Source organism: Thunnus thynnus, chromosome 8 (genome assembly GCF_963924715.1).
Source record: "Thunnus thynnus chromosome 8, fThuThy2.1, whole genome shotgun sequence".
Classification (NCBI taxonomy): Eukaryota; Metazoa; Chordata; class Actinopteri; order Scombriformes; family Scombridae; genus Thunnus; species Thunnus thynnus.
The window spans coordinates 11,830,486-11,845,685 of NC_089524.1; the positions used below are offsets into that span (position 1 = coordinate 11,830,486).

At 39.9% G+C, this 15,200-nt stretch overlaps 1 protein-coding gene across 1 annotated transcript; it reads right to left on the reverse strand.

Annotated features, from left to right (window-relative positions):
* Positions 1 to 2,484: 2,484 nt before the first annotated feature.
* Positions 2,485 to 12,905, reverse strand: LOC137187548 (nuclear receptor subfamily 2 group F member 6-like). Its single transcript, XM_067596513.1, has 5 exons — positions 10,997 to 12,905; positions 10,072 to 10,166; positions 6,788 to 7,122; positions 5,371 to 5,617; positions 2,485 to 4,435 (listed from the first exon to the last, which is right to left on the reverse strand). Exons 1-5 carry the CDS (start codon positions 11,263 to 11,265, stop codon positions 4,161 to 4,163), a joined length of 1,221 nt encoding a protein of 406 aa, XP_067452614.1. The 5' UTR covers positions 11,266 to 12,905; the 3' UTR covers positions 2,485 to 4,160.
* Between the last annotated feature and the right edge of the window lie 2,295 nt (positions 12,906 to 15,200).

Below are 15,200 nucleotides of genomic sequence, written 5' to 3' on the forward strand. Positions count from 1 at the left end.
CTTTTTGCAGCTGTGAGCACCACTAACTTTTCCTTTGTGTAAAACATGGTGAGACAATATTGTACACCAACTGTCAGCATACTGACTTTTGAGTATATATGTCATTTTTCCTGTGTGAATATGCTACACATCAAGTACATTTTCACAAGTACTGTACTTAAGTACAAGAGTATTTCCATTTAATGCAGCCTTATACTTCTACTCTACTACATTTCAGAGGGAAATATTTTACTTTTTACGCTACATTTATTTCACATCTATATTAGGTTTCACTTTTACATATAAGAGTATTTTTTCTGTTAAGTGTTAAAAAAAAGTAAATCCCCTTTGATTCCATGTTGTGAGACAAAAAAACATGAAAAACCAGAAGACGGGTGAAATTATTTTTTACAGACACTATATCTGTGTATGTATAATCAATATATCCCTGAGTGGGGCCATTTTGCATATTGAGTACTTTTACTTCTGATACTTCAAGTAAATTTAGCAACTAATAGCCTACGTCTATATTTTGATTTAAAAGTGCACTATGCAAGATTTGGCCAGAATTTTAGTTTAAAATGTTCAAAAATTACCTAAAATTATCAACAGAATGTGAAGAAATAACAATTTTGACATTATGTCAAAGACGTCTATGTATTGTGTTACAGAGATATCTACTGATGTTAGCATGCTAACCAGCTAGCACTGGCCCGCCCTGTCTCGTAATACCACTTTGTACCTCAAGGGCGATGGTGAGTCACTGTAGCTTCCAGTTTACCCTCAGTCCAACATGAGAGGAAGAAGAAGTAGTGCTGTCCCGAACAATGATAAGGGACACACCCATTTTACTACACAATACACACCCCCTGATGTTGTCACCGTAACAGCACACTAGACGGCACACACCCCTGACCTCTAATCCTAACCATCTCGCTGCTCATGCCCAACCTACTCAAGTGGGTGTGTCATGTAGATACTGTGAGTCCGCAGATAGACCTGCTTGTGAGCAACCAGCAGCAATGCCGGAACCGGGCTGAAAGCTGTTGAAATTTTCACTGTATGACTGTTAAAATGCCACTTTATTCATTTTTAATATTTTTTCAGACAAGAGAGTAACCATTTAGATTCCCAATATGTGGTTAGTTTATCCAAATGACACCTATTTGGAAATTTGCTGCAATGCTGTCGGAGAAGCCGCTGGCTGGGTGAGACCGCTGGTCATCTCAGCTGCCTCTGAGTAGTTCTTTGGTAATTTACCGATGGCTCTAATATCTCCGTAGCATTTTGATATCTTGACATAGAAAAGATTCACTGTAAACAGTAAGCTTTACGCTATATTCAGTGAGTGATAACTCTATGAGAGTGGTGGTGGTGTCTGGTGATATGGTGTTATCCAAATCTTACATAGTGCACCTTTAAGTAAGATTTTGAACCCAAAATTTGTAAACTTGTACTGCAGTATTGCAACCGTCACTTAAGTAAAAAAAAATCTCAATATGTCTTCCACTGCTATACTTAAAACCTGCTTATAATTAGTATGAATTATGGAATTAGGACACATTATTTTGACTGAATATCACTAACCACTAATACTTGTTACTGACACTCCTGCTGGAGTATCAGTCTGTATACTGTGTGTTTAAGTGTGTTTAAATTTGGCCATTTTTCCATTTGATGAGACCTGACCAACATCATCAACACTGACTCTTCTGCCAATTTGGGAAACAGTAATAAGTAATACAGTTGCTACTGCCACTGTCAGGTCTCATTAATAGAACAAAAATATATTTTAAAAAACAGCAGTAATAACAATAATTGTTAGTGGTCTTTCTCATTGCACTTGTACCTGCTCAGCAACTTGAGTCCCTGTCCTGTAACGCTTGATTGTCTTGCCTCACTTGTATGTTGCTTTGGATAAAAAGCATCTGCCAAATGACAAAAAATAAAATGCAAAATGTGACGCTGCAGACACTGTAAATAGATGATGTAATGTCAATATAACACAGGCTTTTTATGCCAATTTGGAGGGAGACTAAGAGGTAATATGGCTATATCTGCATTTTATGTTTGATGCAAATTTATATATATTCAATGTTCCGTCCAATATCAGGAATCGTCAATTTGTCAGTTGTTTGTGTGATTAATCACCTAAATCAAAAGCTTGCGAAAAAAAAGTCAAAACCACTAGTTCTGGGAGTGCAAGATGACGTCTTTAAATGGCTTGTTTTGTCTGACCAACTGAAATATATTCAATTTAAAATAACATAAAAGCAGCAGATCCTTACAGTGTGAAGCTGAAACGAGCAAATATTTGGCATTCTTGCTTGATTAAACAACATAAACGATTAATTAATTTCCTTGATTTTTGATTAATTCCCTGTTAATGGGTTATAATAGTATAATCACTTAATCGTTTCAGCTCTAATTACTGATAAAGTGTTTCTGATTCAGGCGGATGTGTGCAGTGTGTCTACTCTCTGATACTCAAGTCATCCACAGAAGGAATGTGCATACTTTTATTTCTAGTAATGCAAAAAATAACCAATCAGCCACATCAACTTCTTTGCATTTCTAGGTTTGGCATGGTCATAGAAACATGGTTCTTTTAAATGTAAAGCTACACAGTCAAATCACTATAGTTTATATCCCAACAAACAACATAAAGTGGTACAAGGACAGCGTTTTGGGCTGTTGATGAAGTTGTTTGATCACATCAGGGATCATGGCCATTGTTTTCTTTTTTAAAAATGAGATATAATAACAGGTAATACAATAAAAAAAAAAATCATACAAAATTTTTTTGTTATCTCAGTACCAACACACACCATAACCTTTATACACGTGGAGTACCTTGCATAAGCAGAATAATTACTGTTATCTCAAAGTGACCTCTGTCCATTTGACCATGTTTTGACACACTGCTTCTTTTTTTTTTTTTTTTGAAACTTCTACCGTCATAAGAGCAAAGGAATTTAGAAAAGGAAGTATCACTGACTCCCTGTAGCTTTCAGGTACAATCTGTCAAACTTCCTCTTACATTTCACTTCAAAACATTTTCAGATATACTTTGGCCAAAAATCTGGTGGACAGACAGGTCTTTGTTTCAGGGGAATATTATTGATAGGTTGGTACCTTGATCCCTTTATATTTATCTTAAGCACATGAACAGTTCACTATACAATCTTTGTCTTTGATGTATAAAACATGAGGTAATAATGTTAGACGGGGATGTCACTGTCTGAGGAGCCAGGTGTGTGTTTGAGAGGCTGCTGTATTATAAAGTACATTCACCTCCACTTCCTGTCTGCTTCATTACTTGCAGAGTGGAAACTAAAGCCTAAAATCATCATTGTATAATATACTATATTAAAGCCACTATGTGTAGAATATTGTCTTTTATCTTACTACCACTGGGGGGCGTCAAAGTCAGAAATTTTTAAATTCTTTACATTGTGGCTTTAAGTATATAACATACTGAATATTTCATGTATGTACCATATACAGTATAACATACAATACAATGCTGTGACTGTTTTTCTTTATTAATGGCGTGCAAGTTGATACTTCGCAGTAGAGCACTCTTTTCAAAATTCATTTGGTGGTCAAATTCATTCCACTTCTGGGTTCATAAGTTAGAAATGGTGACCACAATATATCCCAGTTGTGACAATTTAAAGCTCTGAAGCTGCCACAAAAGGCCAGCTGTGCCTGTAAGTGATAGTTACGGCTATGGCTTTATTTGGACTAAAAAATAAAGCAGAGAGAAAACACACAGAGCCTGGGTTCAAACGGAGTCACATAAGGGGTGATATGGGAGGAGGTAGTAAGGGCACATGGCCTCTTGTCAGAGTCTGCATTTTCATTAAAGCCCTGTTTTTGTCCAGAATGAGACAAAATGAGATCAGACGGAGTTCAGAGAAAACTGACAAGTGCTGCAAACATATATATATATGTATGTATATATGTTTAAAGACAATCGTGCATTTTGTTTCCCTGAAAGCAGCTTTGGTGTGATTTCCACCAAACTTTACAGAGCTAATGCGGGAACAGCTGACCTCTACAAGTTAAACTCCTCAGTTTGTATTTATAACATTCAGTTTGTGTTTGTAGTAATCTTTGTGAGCTCTGTGTTCCCCCAATCTGATCTCGGTGCGTCTCACTCTGAAGGCCAGCGGGGTTCACTGTCCCGGTACATAGGGCCAGCTGATGGAGCTCCCTGATAGCTGCATGTCTCGGATCAGCGTCTCGATGGGTGTCTTGCCCACCAGCCGCATGAAGAAGAGCTGGGAGATGAGGTTGGCCGGCACAGCGCGCAGAGCGGGGAGGCGCAGCAGCAAGCGGCCGAAGCGCTGAGGCTGGTTGGGATACTGCAACCTCTCGTACTCCGTCAGGGCCACCTGGGCCTTCTCCTGCAGGGACTCCACATGGGCTGGGTCGGTCAGACCACATGCATCTGTGAGTGGCAGAAACAGGATGTCATTACCATTTAATTGTTCTGTTTTTCAAGGATGCACCAAGCCAGATTTTTCTCCTAGCTCAGATTCCAATACCACAATATGGTATCATGGTATCTGCCACTACTGAGTACCAGTGTTCTCTTTTTCCCAAATTTATACTCGAAACAACTGATTTTGTGGTCACTTGGGGGAAACTGAAACAAGTTATGAACACAACACTGACTATCATCTTTTAAGTTGACATGACAAACTTGTTAATAGTTATTTATTTACACATCCAGCAGATACAGACCAACATTAGCATTCATTTGTTGTCATCTTTCTGTCCACCTGGCTTTGGCTGAAGATGACACTGATGAACGCAGCGGAAGTAAAGTTTTGAGGTGGGAAACCAAAACAATGAACTGAAAGAAGCTAAAATTCATTATAGTTGCTTTAAAATCTTTATAAGTCACTGCGTGGAACTGCTGGGATCATGTTTATGTTAGATAACATGAGGCTCGCCATGACTGAATGAATGTAACATAATTTTATAGTGACATTGCTGACGAAACTGTATTTAATGTGGATCGGTCACATCTGCCTGATACCTGATCCACTTAACAAGGTAAGTATGGGTCGCTGATATCCATCCTACAGATCAGATCGATGCGTTCCTGCAGTTTTGGCCATTTCACACTTTGTGTTCCTATGTAGATCTAAATTGTAAATACATGTTTTACTTGTGTTTTTGGTTCCATAAAGGAAATTGTATGTAATCTATGTCTTGCTCAAAGGCACTACAGACCCTGAAACTTAATCCCTGTCTAATTGCTGACAAACAGGGTGCCTGTTTTTCTATAAAGACACTTGGGGTCAGTTTACAGTAAAGATATCCAGTTACAGTGGGTGTCATCACTCAGATAACCTTGTAAGAAACAGCCACACTTACCAGGTGAAAAGAGTGCAATGGCTTTGAGGCAGCTGTACTCGGCTGAGTCCACCTGCAGCCTGTTGAGTTTGTCCACCTGGTCTTGGAAAACCCTGACCTGGTCCATGAAGGACACCACGCGCTCTGCAGACATGGGTGACGAATGAAACCCGGCCGCTGCAAGCAGAGGAGCCATGTGAAGAGGCAAGGCAGACTGAGCTGCGTTCAGGATGAAAAGCTCACTCCAGCTGAGCCTCAGCAGCGCCACCTGCAGGGTGAACAGGTATGTTGTTAATTAGGAAATTAATATCTTTATATCCTAACTTGTGACCCCTCATCACTGGTTATGGCTTTTGTTAGGACATGAGCTTTGGAAAGTAACAAACTACATTTAATCAAATACTTTCCTTATGTACAATTTTGAGGTACTTTACTTTATTTCCATCTTATGCTACTTTTTACTTAATCGCCACCAAATTACAGAACACGAAATATAATCAGCAAATAAATGATCATGTATTAATTATAGATAAAGCAGTATATAAAGTAGTTCAAAAAAGCTGCACCTTTACCAGCTGCATCAATAAAGTGATGCTTACATATTAACACAAGAATAATTTAAAGAGATATTAAACAGACAAATAAATCTGACTGACAAGAGCTGTGACACTGTTTACACAAAGTAAAAACTTGGATTGTGTGTCAAGGTGCAGGTTATGTTCTGCACACTGAGTACTTTTATTTTTGGTACTAGAGGTATATTTTGATGCTAATGCTTATGTACTCTCACTCAAGTAAAATTCTTGGTGCAAGAATAATTTTACATTTTGGTATTGCGACTTTTATTTAAATAAAAGTTCTTGAATAATAGTGCTTCTTCCAACAGTATTTAATCTGCATAATTTTTAGAGAATTGAATCTGAAAGTATGCACATTTTGACCCCCCAAAAAAGTAATTGTGAAATGTTGGAGAAAAAAAAAACAGACATTCTGTAATTTTGTGTAGCAAAGAATATTTATTATTTTATCTATAATCTCTTTAATTGTTTTACAACCCCTCTGAGTCACTGAGTTAATGGAATTTTGTTTTTCATTCCAAGCTGCTGTGCATTAGGGGACTTTGCACTTTGATTTCAGTCATGAATCAATAGTCCATGTTTAAATGAAAGGTAAACAAAAGACAAGGAAGGCAAAATATATGATGTTTAGGGAACTTTTTTGTATTTTACTGACACCAAGGTGAATGTATGGAGTCTCAACTACTGTATATATGAGATTAGAGTTGTACTTTGTGGTTTCACCAAAAATAACCACAAACAAAGTGATTTTACATTAAATTATTGCTTGATGTTTCCGTAGCTTTTGTATTTGAACCTGACTTTTAAAATTTACTTTGCTTTAATTGTAAACTGCTGTGGCAAAAAACTCTTATACTGACCTGCTCCGAGACTGGTAGCTCTGGGAAGTATGGGATGTTTCTGGCCCACTCGATGGTGCTGAAGAGGAGCCGGGCAGCTAGCTCACAGATGCTGTCGATGCCCATGACGGAGGCTCCGCTCGCAGATGCCTGCATCTGTGCCTGGCTGTATGGGGCCCCATAACGGCTGCTGGGGTACGGCTCAGCCCGGAGGAGCTGGGTGATGAGCTCTGACACCGGTTGCCCGTTGAAATAGTCTGCCCCAACGTGACCCGGACCTGGTCCTCCAACCCCACCTGCAAGGGAGTTGGGACTGATACCTGAGTGAGATGGAGGGATCCGGCCCCGCTGAACAGCTGCGGAGGGAAGAGAGACAACACAGTGAGAATTAGTGACTGAGAAACAGTATATTGCTGCTTGCAAATGAGAAAAGGATTGTCAGAAGCAGGAGAGATGTCTGATGTGTGAATCTATGAACAGATGTTGACCTAAACTGTGTTTCTCATCTGCTGCAAAAGCAATTTTCTTGTAATGTTCTACTCAAGTAGAGGTGCAGTTACTACAGTTCTCTTTTTAACATTCACTCAAGAAAATATGTTTCATTTTTAGAAGATATCAGCATCGTTGGCTAAGATTTTAACTAGTTGAAGTTGGATTGTTTAGATTATGTAAATTTATTGACTAGAAACATGCTCTTTTTGACCCTTGAGAACGTTAGTCTGTTTGCACTATTAAAGACTGCAAATAAATCAATAAATAAAAACAAAAAAAAAACAATAAAGTCTTCTCTCTCTAAAATTATTGACTTTATTAAAAAAATTGAAAATGACTGAAAACTTGACTTCAACCTGTATTATGTGTAAATTGTTATTTATTGAAATTCAGGCGTTACATTAAATTTTGACCTTCACCAGAGGTGTTTTTGGTCGTGTTTCTATGTTTGGTGGCAGGATTTGAAATTTGGCGTAAAATTGGGCCATGGGCCATTGAACAAGCAACGGCCTTTTTTCATTAACTCTTTTATACTTGAATGACAGCAAATGTATCCCTTTGTTATCCTAGACTACATGCTTTTAAAATGTTTGAATGTATTTAACAAAGACCTCAGTATGTAGCCTTGGTCTGGAGGCTCTATTTACGCTTTTTACTCAAAGACTCAGTAAATTACAGCTGATAGTGGGTTTGAATAGTGTTTTGAATGTTGTGGAAATTGGATTTACATTTCTAAAATATTATAACAGAAAGACTTTTACTCATTCTCATTTAAACACTTAGGGAACAAAATGTCCAAATAGATCTCTGAGCAAAACAAGCCAACTGATAAATACAGTTGCTTTAATCACCAACATTTTACCACCATAATCATAAGTTAAGTGCACCAATAGTGAGACTACTGCTGACCTGAGTGATTAAAATCCAACGTCAATGTCCTAATGTGAGTGCTCTATGTGAGGTTAATGCACTATTGCCCTCACTGTTCCAAATGTTAAATGAGCACTGCAGGCTGTTTTAAATTGCAGTCAATAAAGTTTCAAGTGCCAAAATCTCACTTAAAGCAGTCTGAGTGCCTGCCTCCCCCACTGGGTTAAAGGTGGAACCAGATATTTCCAGGTAATGTGGAAACAGTGCGACCCGCATCACAGCCACGGTCAGCATGGTTCATTAATAACCAGGCCCAATATAACCTCTGGCACAGTGTCACCTCACTGCACATTATGTATGGTGGTGTCCACTGACACAGACTGAAATACAAGTGGGGTTGTATGTCTAGTAAAGGCTACTAAAATACAATTACAGATGGGTTTCTGTCAACAGACTTTGATATGACAGTAAATTTAAACAGTTTGTGATGTGATAATGAGGATATAGTTCTTGTAATGAAAAGAATACACAAGGTGAAAGGGCAGTCAGAGTTTTCCATGCTGAAGTAATGAAAATTACAAACTGTAATTAACTCGTTTTATGTCATTATCACTATAGAGACAGACAACTCGTGTTTTGACAGAACAGAAGATGGAGCACAACTTGTTTTTTCCTGTTATGCGAATCAGCACAGTTGCCTCCAGTTGCCCTCTCGTCCCTGAAGTTCAACAGCTGCAGGGAGTCGAGCACCAGGGTGAAAACATGCTCTAGTTGACAGTATAAATATTGTGCTTGGATTGCTGGCAAATGTCAGTGGCTGCCTCTTTAGAAGTAGGCGTTTTCTCTGAGAATCACCCATTTCTCAAGTATTTGTGCTTGTGTGGGATCGCTTCATGCAGGGTGTATGCGCATGAATCAGTCTGTTTGTTGGTACATTTACTCAGATAGTGTACTTAAGTGCAATTTTGAGGTTGTTCATACTTGTGTATTACCAGTTTTGCTACTTTATGCTTCTACGCCACATTTCAGTTGGAAATCTTGTACTTTTTACTGCACTGCTTTATTTGACTGCTATAGTTAATAGTAATGTTGCAGATTAAGATTTTACATTGAAAACATACGGTATAATAAACTTCTAAAATATTATGTATTATTACAGATTATACTATCCAACAGTATATAAAATAGTTCAATTAGCTCCAGCTCGACCAGCTACAAGGTTAAATTTAATAATACATGGAACATGTAATAATAATGAATGAAACTGCAAAGCAAGTACTTTTACTTGTATCACTTAAGTACATTTTGATGATTATATGTACTTTTCCTGTAGTAAAATTTTGAATGTAGTACTTTTACTTGTAGTACGTTTACACTTTGTCCACCTAATGAATGTGAGTCTTCATTTAGCTCTGTTTTGGTCTCCCCCAAAGTATACGCAAAACATCTGTCTCTTTAGCTACTAAATCCCCCACGACATTCACCAGCTGTTACTGCTGTTTGTCATAGCTTTTTCACTGAAAAAACCTACCTGCTGCTACCTGTTGTAGCTGGAAACAATGCAAATGAGATCGGTGAGTTAACCAAAACGGTAAAGTAACAGGCCGTAGCACAAAAACAAAGATCTGAAACAAGCTAAAATTCTCCATGGAGCTGAGGGGGAGCCACAAAACTTGGTGATAATTGTCTGTGGATTTGTCATTTTGAGAAACTCCTTTCACCTTACACATAATAAGCATATTTAATAATAACATTCAATGTAATTGTTAATATAAAAATATCAATTAGTGCAGCTTTAAATAAAGGAAAAGTAGAGCAATAACTTCATATATTCATGTGAAAGGATTAATCTAAATATACTTCTTAGATGTTTCACCTCTTGCAGTGGAAAACTCATTTGTGTGTCCACTAGTCCTACAAAAATCATTTTGACTTTTTTTTACCTTCTTTGCGCATTCCAACACGGAAACATTTCTTCAGACGACAGTATTGGCACTGGTTGCGGTGATGCTGGTCAATTTGGCATTCTCGATTTGATCTGCAATAAGAAACAAACACTTCAGGTGAAAAGCAAAAAATACTTCATATGCACTTATATTTCATGAAAGTAACCAGAAAAGTCTCCAAAAACCTTTTAACATAAAGTGAGAGTCTAATAAGGAGGTGTGGGTTGCATTTACATGTTTATCTCCCCCCTCCATTCTTCCTCCCTCTCCCTCCCACTGACCCCTATATGATGAGTGAACTGTGTGAGCTGGCATGGCTGAAAAGCTATCAAGGCTGTGACCTTTGTAAATCATCAGCCCTACACACCCTTGTGTTGCCTTTTACAGCAAGACGAGGTCTGCCAACATTTCAAAGAGAGCTCTTTTCAGCCCTGGAAGTGACTAAAAAGACACCTTGTATTCAGAGTTAATGCATTAATATGGGAGGAAGAAATAACTATATTCAGTAGCTGAGAGCGCCCTGTGCAAGAGCAGAGAATTGAGTTGCAATGTTGTGTTCCTGTGGTGGAGAATAATGGGAATGTTGACCTTCTGAGGCAATCCATCTTCACATGACTGACCTTCATGGCTTACGTATTTTTTTTTTTTTTCCAGGGCTGTTTGTAAGATATATCCAAGGTTTGAACATATCATTCAGGAATGAGAAATGGACTACTCAGTTATCTCCTTCATGAATGTGAATAGCTACACACACTTCATGTTTGCTCACTTCTATAAATCACAAAGCCCAGATGAGGATTTGTGGACCACATTTATAAAAAAAAAAAACAACTAAATAAATGAGTAAAATAAATAAAATGCTTCTTTAAACTCTACGTTTATCCTTCAGACTGTAATCCTGAATCTCCCAGCCGGCCCCTACCTGCAGGAGTAGTTGAGATTCCTTCTGATGCTCCTTTTGAAGAAGCTCTTACAGCCCTCGCAGGTGAACACGCCGTAGTGCTTCCCACTGGACTTGTCCCCGCACACCACACAGTCCACCACGCAGGCCTTGTCCTCGTCCCCTACGTCCACATCGCTGCTTCCAGCCTGAGGTGAGCCCTCCTCTTCCTCCCTCCTCAGGTAAGCCTTCTCCCCCAGTCCATTACTGTCCCCGTTGGGGTTGCCCCATCCCCCGCTCACCATGGCCATATTCTCTGAGACACGCAGCCCTGTGAGTGGATCATACACAGACCCGCCCCGTCCCCCGGCTTTCAACCCTTCTACCCTAAAAGTCTAAAAATTGATTCCAGGCTAAAACACAGTGACTCCAGGTTGAAATTCAAAGCAGGTTTTGTCCAAGAAGATTTAAAAGTGTGATGAAAAGTTGTCTCGGACTCCCCCGTGTTGACCTTTCCTCCCTTGCCGTCTGTTTGGAATGACCTGGAGGTCCTTCCCGGTGCTGTTTTCTCTCTTCTTTAATCCCTCTGCTCGCTCTGTTCTTGTCTTTCACCTCTGTGTTTTCTGCCCTGACCTCCGATCAATGGCTCCCGAGGTCTGAGAAAACTTCAGACACACACATTGAGTGGTTCAGAGTTCAGGCAGGAGAAAAAGGGTGCAGCCTGCTCTTTCACAGGAAACAATAAATTACACTTTGACTCCCTCTCTCTTTCTACCTCCCTCTCACTTTCTCTCCCCCCCCCCGTGAACGAAGGAAAAAAAAAAACACCTCACCTATCCCTAAGCATAGTGACGAGGGACAAAACAGTCGCTCTCCAAATAAAAAAGCAGCTCAGTCTCTCTCTCCGCTCTCTCAGCGCACTGCTTTCTCCCAAAAGGACAAGTGGGAGGAAAATAAAACACAGCTCTCCTTCAGGCAGGGTTAAACTGCCCTGCCCTCTCCTCCAACTTATGAACTAGTCCAACCAGTTCCTGCCGTGCAGAGGTGTTATCTGCTGATCTGAGGCAGTTCTAGTCCAGACTCACTCTTGACTTGTCGGGGCTGTTACAGAAGCAGAGGTGATAGTGATGAGAAGGAAAAATCAGCTTATAGTTTTCCCTGCAAATGCTCATTCACACATGCCAAAAGCAAAGACCTTTGGACAGTTTTTGGAAAATTGGATTTTGTTCTTTCTTTTGGTATTTTGGCAGGAGATGACCACCAAACCTTACACACAATTAAGTATCTGTTCTCTAAAAATAACCAAAAAGAGATCCAGAGAATGCTGAAACGGATTTCAGGCTCAATATTAAAACAAGAGAGTAGTGAGAAAGACAATGCACTCCTTTCACTCCTAGAAAATGCCTCTGTGGTTTCTACAGCAACAAAGTTTCATCAAAGAAGTCCTCCTGGTCTGTCGTCTGCGGTTAAATTATGTTTTCTTGAGGTTCCTCCAACTCCTCTGTGGTGTCAGAGGCTCAAATGTCACAGAAAAAAAAACAAAAGCAGAGTTGAGAAATCTCCAGTGTCTCTTGGCCTTTAAGTTGCAGTTGCACCTCCTCTCTGAAAGCTCCACAAAGTGTTGTCTCTCTCTTCCTCCTCTTGTTTTGTCAGTGCTTGTCCATCCAGCAGTAACAACCAGAGGCCAGAACCTCTCTGCATTCCCTGTCAGCGAGTCAGGGTGTACTGTTGCACTCTTTACTATTCTGCCCCGTTCCTCTTTTTTCTTTCCGCCTTTCTTTCGGCTGGCCCCGACAGGAATAAATTAGGCAAACAAGCAGGAAAAACACGGTCACGGACCTTCAGTGAAAGCCAGACGCTGCTGTGTAGAGCAGCCCAGAGATAGCCTCCTCTCAATCCCTCTCTGTGTTTCTGCCTCGCTCCCTCCTTTAGGGAGAGTGAGCGTGTGTCTGTGTGCTGAGGGATTTGACACTGCTATTCAAGCCCTGCGGTTGCCATGGTACTGGATGCCTTATAAGGCCAGCAGAGTCAAAGAGCACAGAGTGGGCTACAGCCACACACACACACACATACACACACACACACACACACACACACAGAAAGAATGCCTGGCTGCCTGACTGGCTGCCTGTTTCCCCCTCTGACCCCGGGCCAGCGAGGGAGCAGGGGGGAGTTAACCCCAACACTGCCATAAGACAAAGAGGGGGGCCTCAGGTCGACACACTGAGCGCATGGCACTCGCACTCATGTTCTCCACTCCACACTAATCCTTAAGACTTCCTCCGACTTTGTTGACCCAATAATAACAGGGAGGGCCTGTTGTTGTTGAGGAACTTGTCAAAAGGTTATATGATACGCCACCGGCTCCTTTTCACACCTGCTGCACACACTCACAGCTCTGTGTGAAGGACGCATGCAAGCGATCGTGATGAGCTGTTGGATTATTGATGAAAGGGGATCGGTCTTTAAAAAAAAAAAGTGATTTGGTGTTTTATTTTCATAAAGTTGTTGGACTCGCAAAGAGACAGATTACAAAAAGAAGAGGTCATAATTGATGAAGCAAAGGTCAAGATATCCTGACTTTTAGTTCATGTCTTTTCTAACCAGCCAGTATCCCCTGGAGTGACATTCATATTGGATGATTCTGCACTTCAATATTTATATCCAATGCCAACGTTCAGTAACAACACAGTAAGTAGTGCCCTGTATGTAGCAAAGTGTGGAGGTTGGGGTGGTGAATGGACGAGTAGCATGTCCAGCTTTCATGAAGTAGACCAGAGTTTGACCTGCAATCAGTGATGAAGTGTTTTGGTTGTCTGACCCTAACCTTCCCTTAGCAATATTTTATTTTCCAACATCACAGTCTTCCTCTAACCTTAATCATACCATTTCCAGATATTGCAGAAAGCAAAACATTTTAAAATGTTGCCATTGGATGTTAAAAAAAAAAAGAAAATGTTGATTTTGAATATAATCCAGAGTTTTTCATCCAAAATTGATGTTTTTGTCTGGTGATGGAGTTACTCAGACCACTTGTCAACAGTTTGTATACAGTCTCTGTTTGTAACGCAGCTTTCTGGTAAACATTTGGTGTGTTAAAGCCCACGCCAAAATTACCCAGATGACATCATCAGGGACACTGTTTCCCAACCCTGCATGTCTCCTAGAAATGACATTTATATACTACTTATTTGTTTTACAAACATTTTGATGGGAAATCGCTGCCCAGATTCTGTTTTTTTTACAGTGAAGGAGGTGCTACTTGGTGGTCGGGGCGGATGGTGGGCGCTCAAAGCAAAGCAAGGACTCTGTCACCGGAGACCGGGTTCACATCCTGAGTCTTGCTTGTTGTTGTTGGGTTTAGGAAACAAAAGCACTTTGGTTAAGGTTAGTGGAAGATTGGTTTTGGTTAAATGATAATAAAGTTAACATGTTCTTTGTTGTGGCTCAAGTCATTGTGGACTTTTTCAGTATTATACCAAGATTATGTTCTTTCCAAAACTATAATCAAGTACTTTGAGTCGCCGAAACATAACCACAAAAAAGCTTCATCATGCTTTAGTTTGTACGAGTGGCGGTTTTGTAGGCAAGCAAATGAAAAACATTGTCAGGGAACCTTTTACAGATATGTTCAGTATCAACATCTTGCGACTTGCCTGACATGTTAATTAGCAATGTTTCCTCTTTATGTTGATAAAAACGTAATTACACTTCCGTTCAAAACATATTTGCTGTTGAAAATTGCTATAATATGAAAGTAATTTACAGGAGACAGGGTTGCTGTTTTCACAGACCACTGACCCTCATGTGTAAAATCAGTTTAATGTCTCTTTATGTAAGACTGTGAATGATTTACAGTATCAACAAAAAGCACTGTAACATGTACATACGGCTTCTGTTTTACAAACCTAAACATAATATGCTGCATAACTCATCCATTGCCTTGGCAGTGGGCAGTGCTCCTGAGGAATTCGTGGCCTGCTTTGTCTGTCATACCAACAGCACTGTCATGTGAAGGTCTCCAAGAAAAAAGGGGGAGGACAAAATAAACAATCAGAGCCTGCAAACAAGGTTTCCGATAACAGCCTCCAAACGCAGGAAAAAAACCCCACAGAGGAGGTATTCACTGCTGCTTCTAAAAACTATTTGCTCATCACATGGTTGTACAGGAATTCCTCCTGAATGACAAAACATTTTGTCCTTGTGTTCTTCAAAGCAACATTTTGTCTTGCTCCAAGGAGTTAAG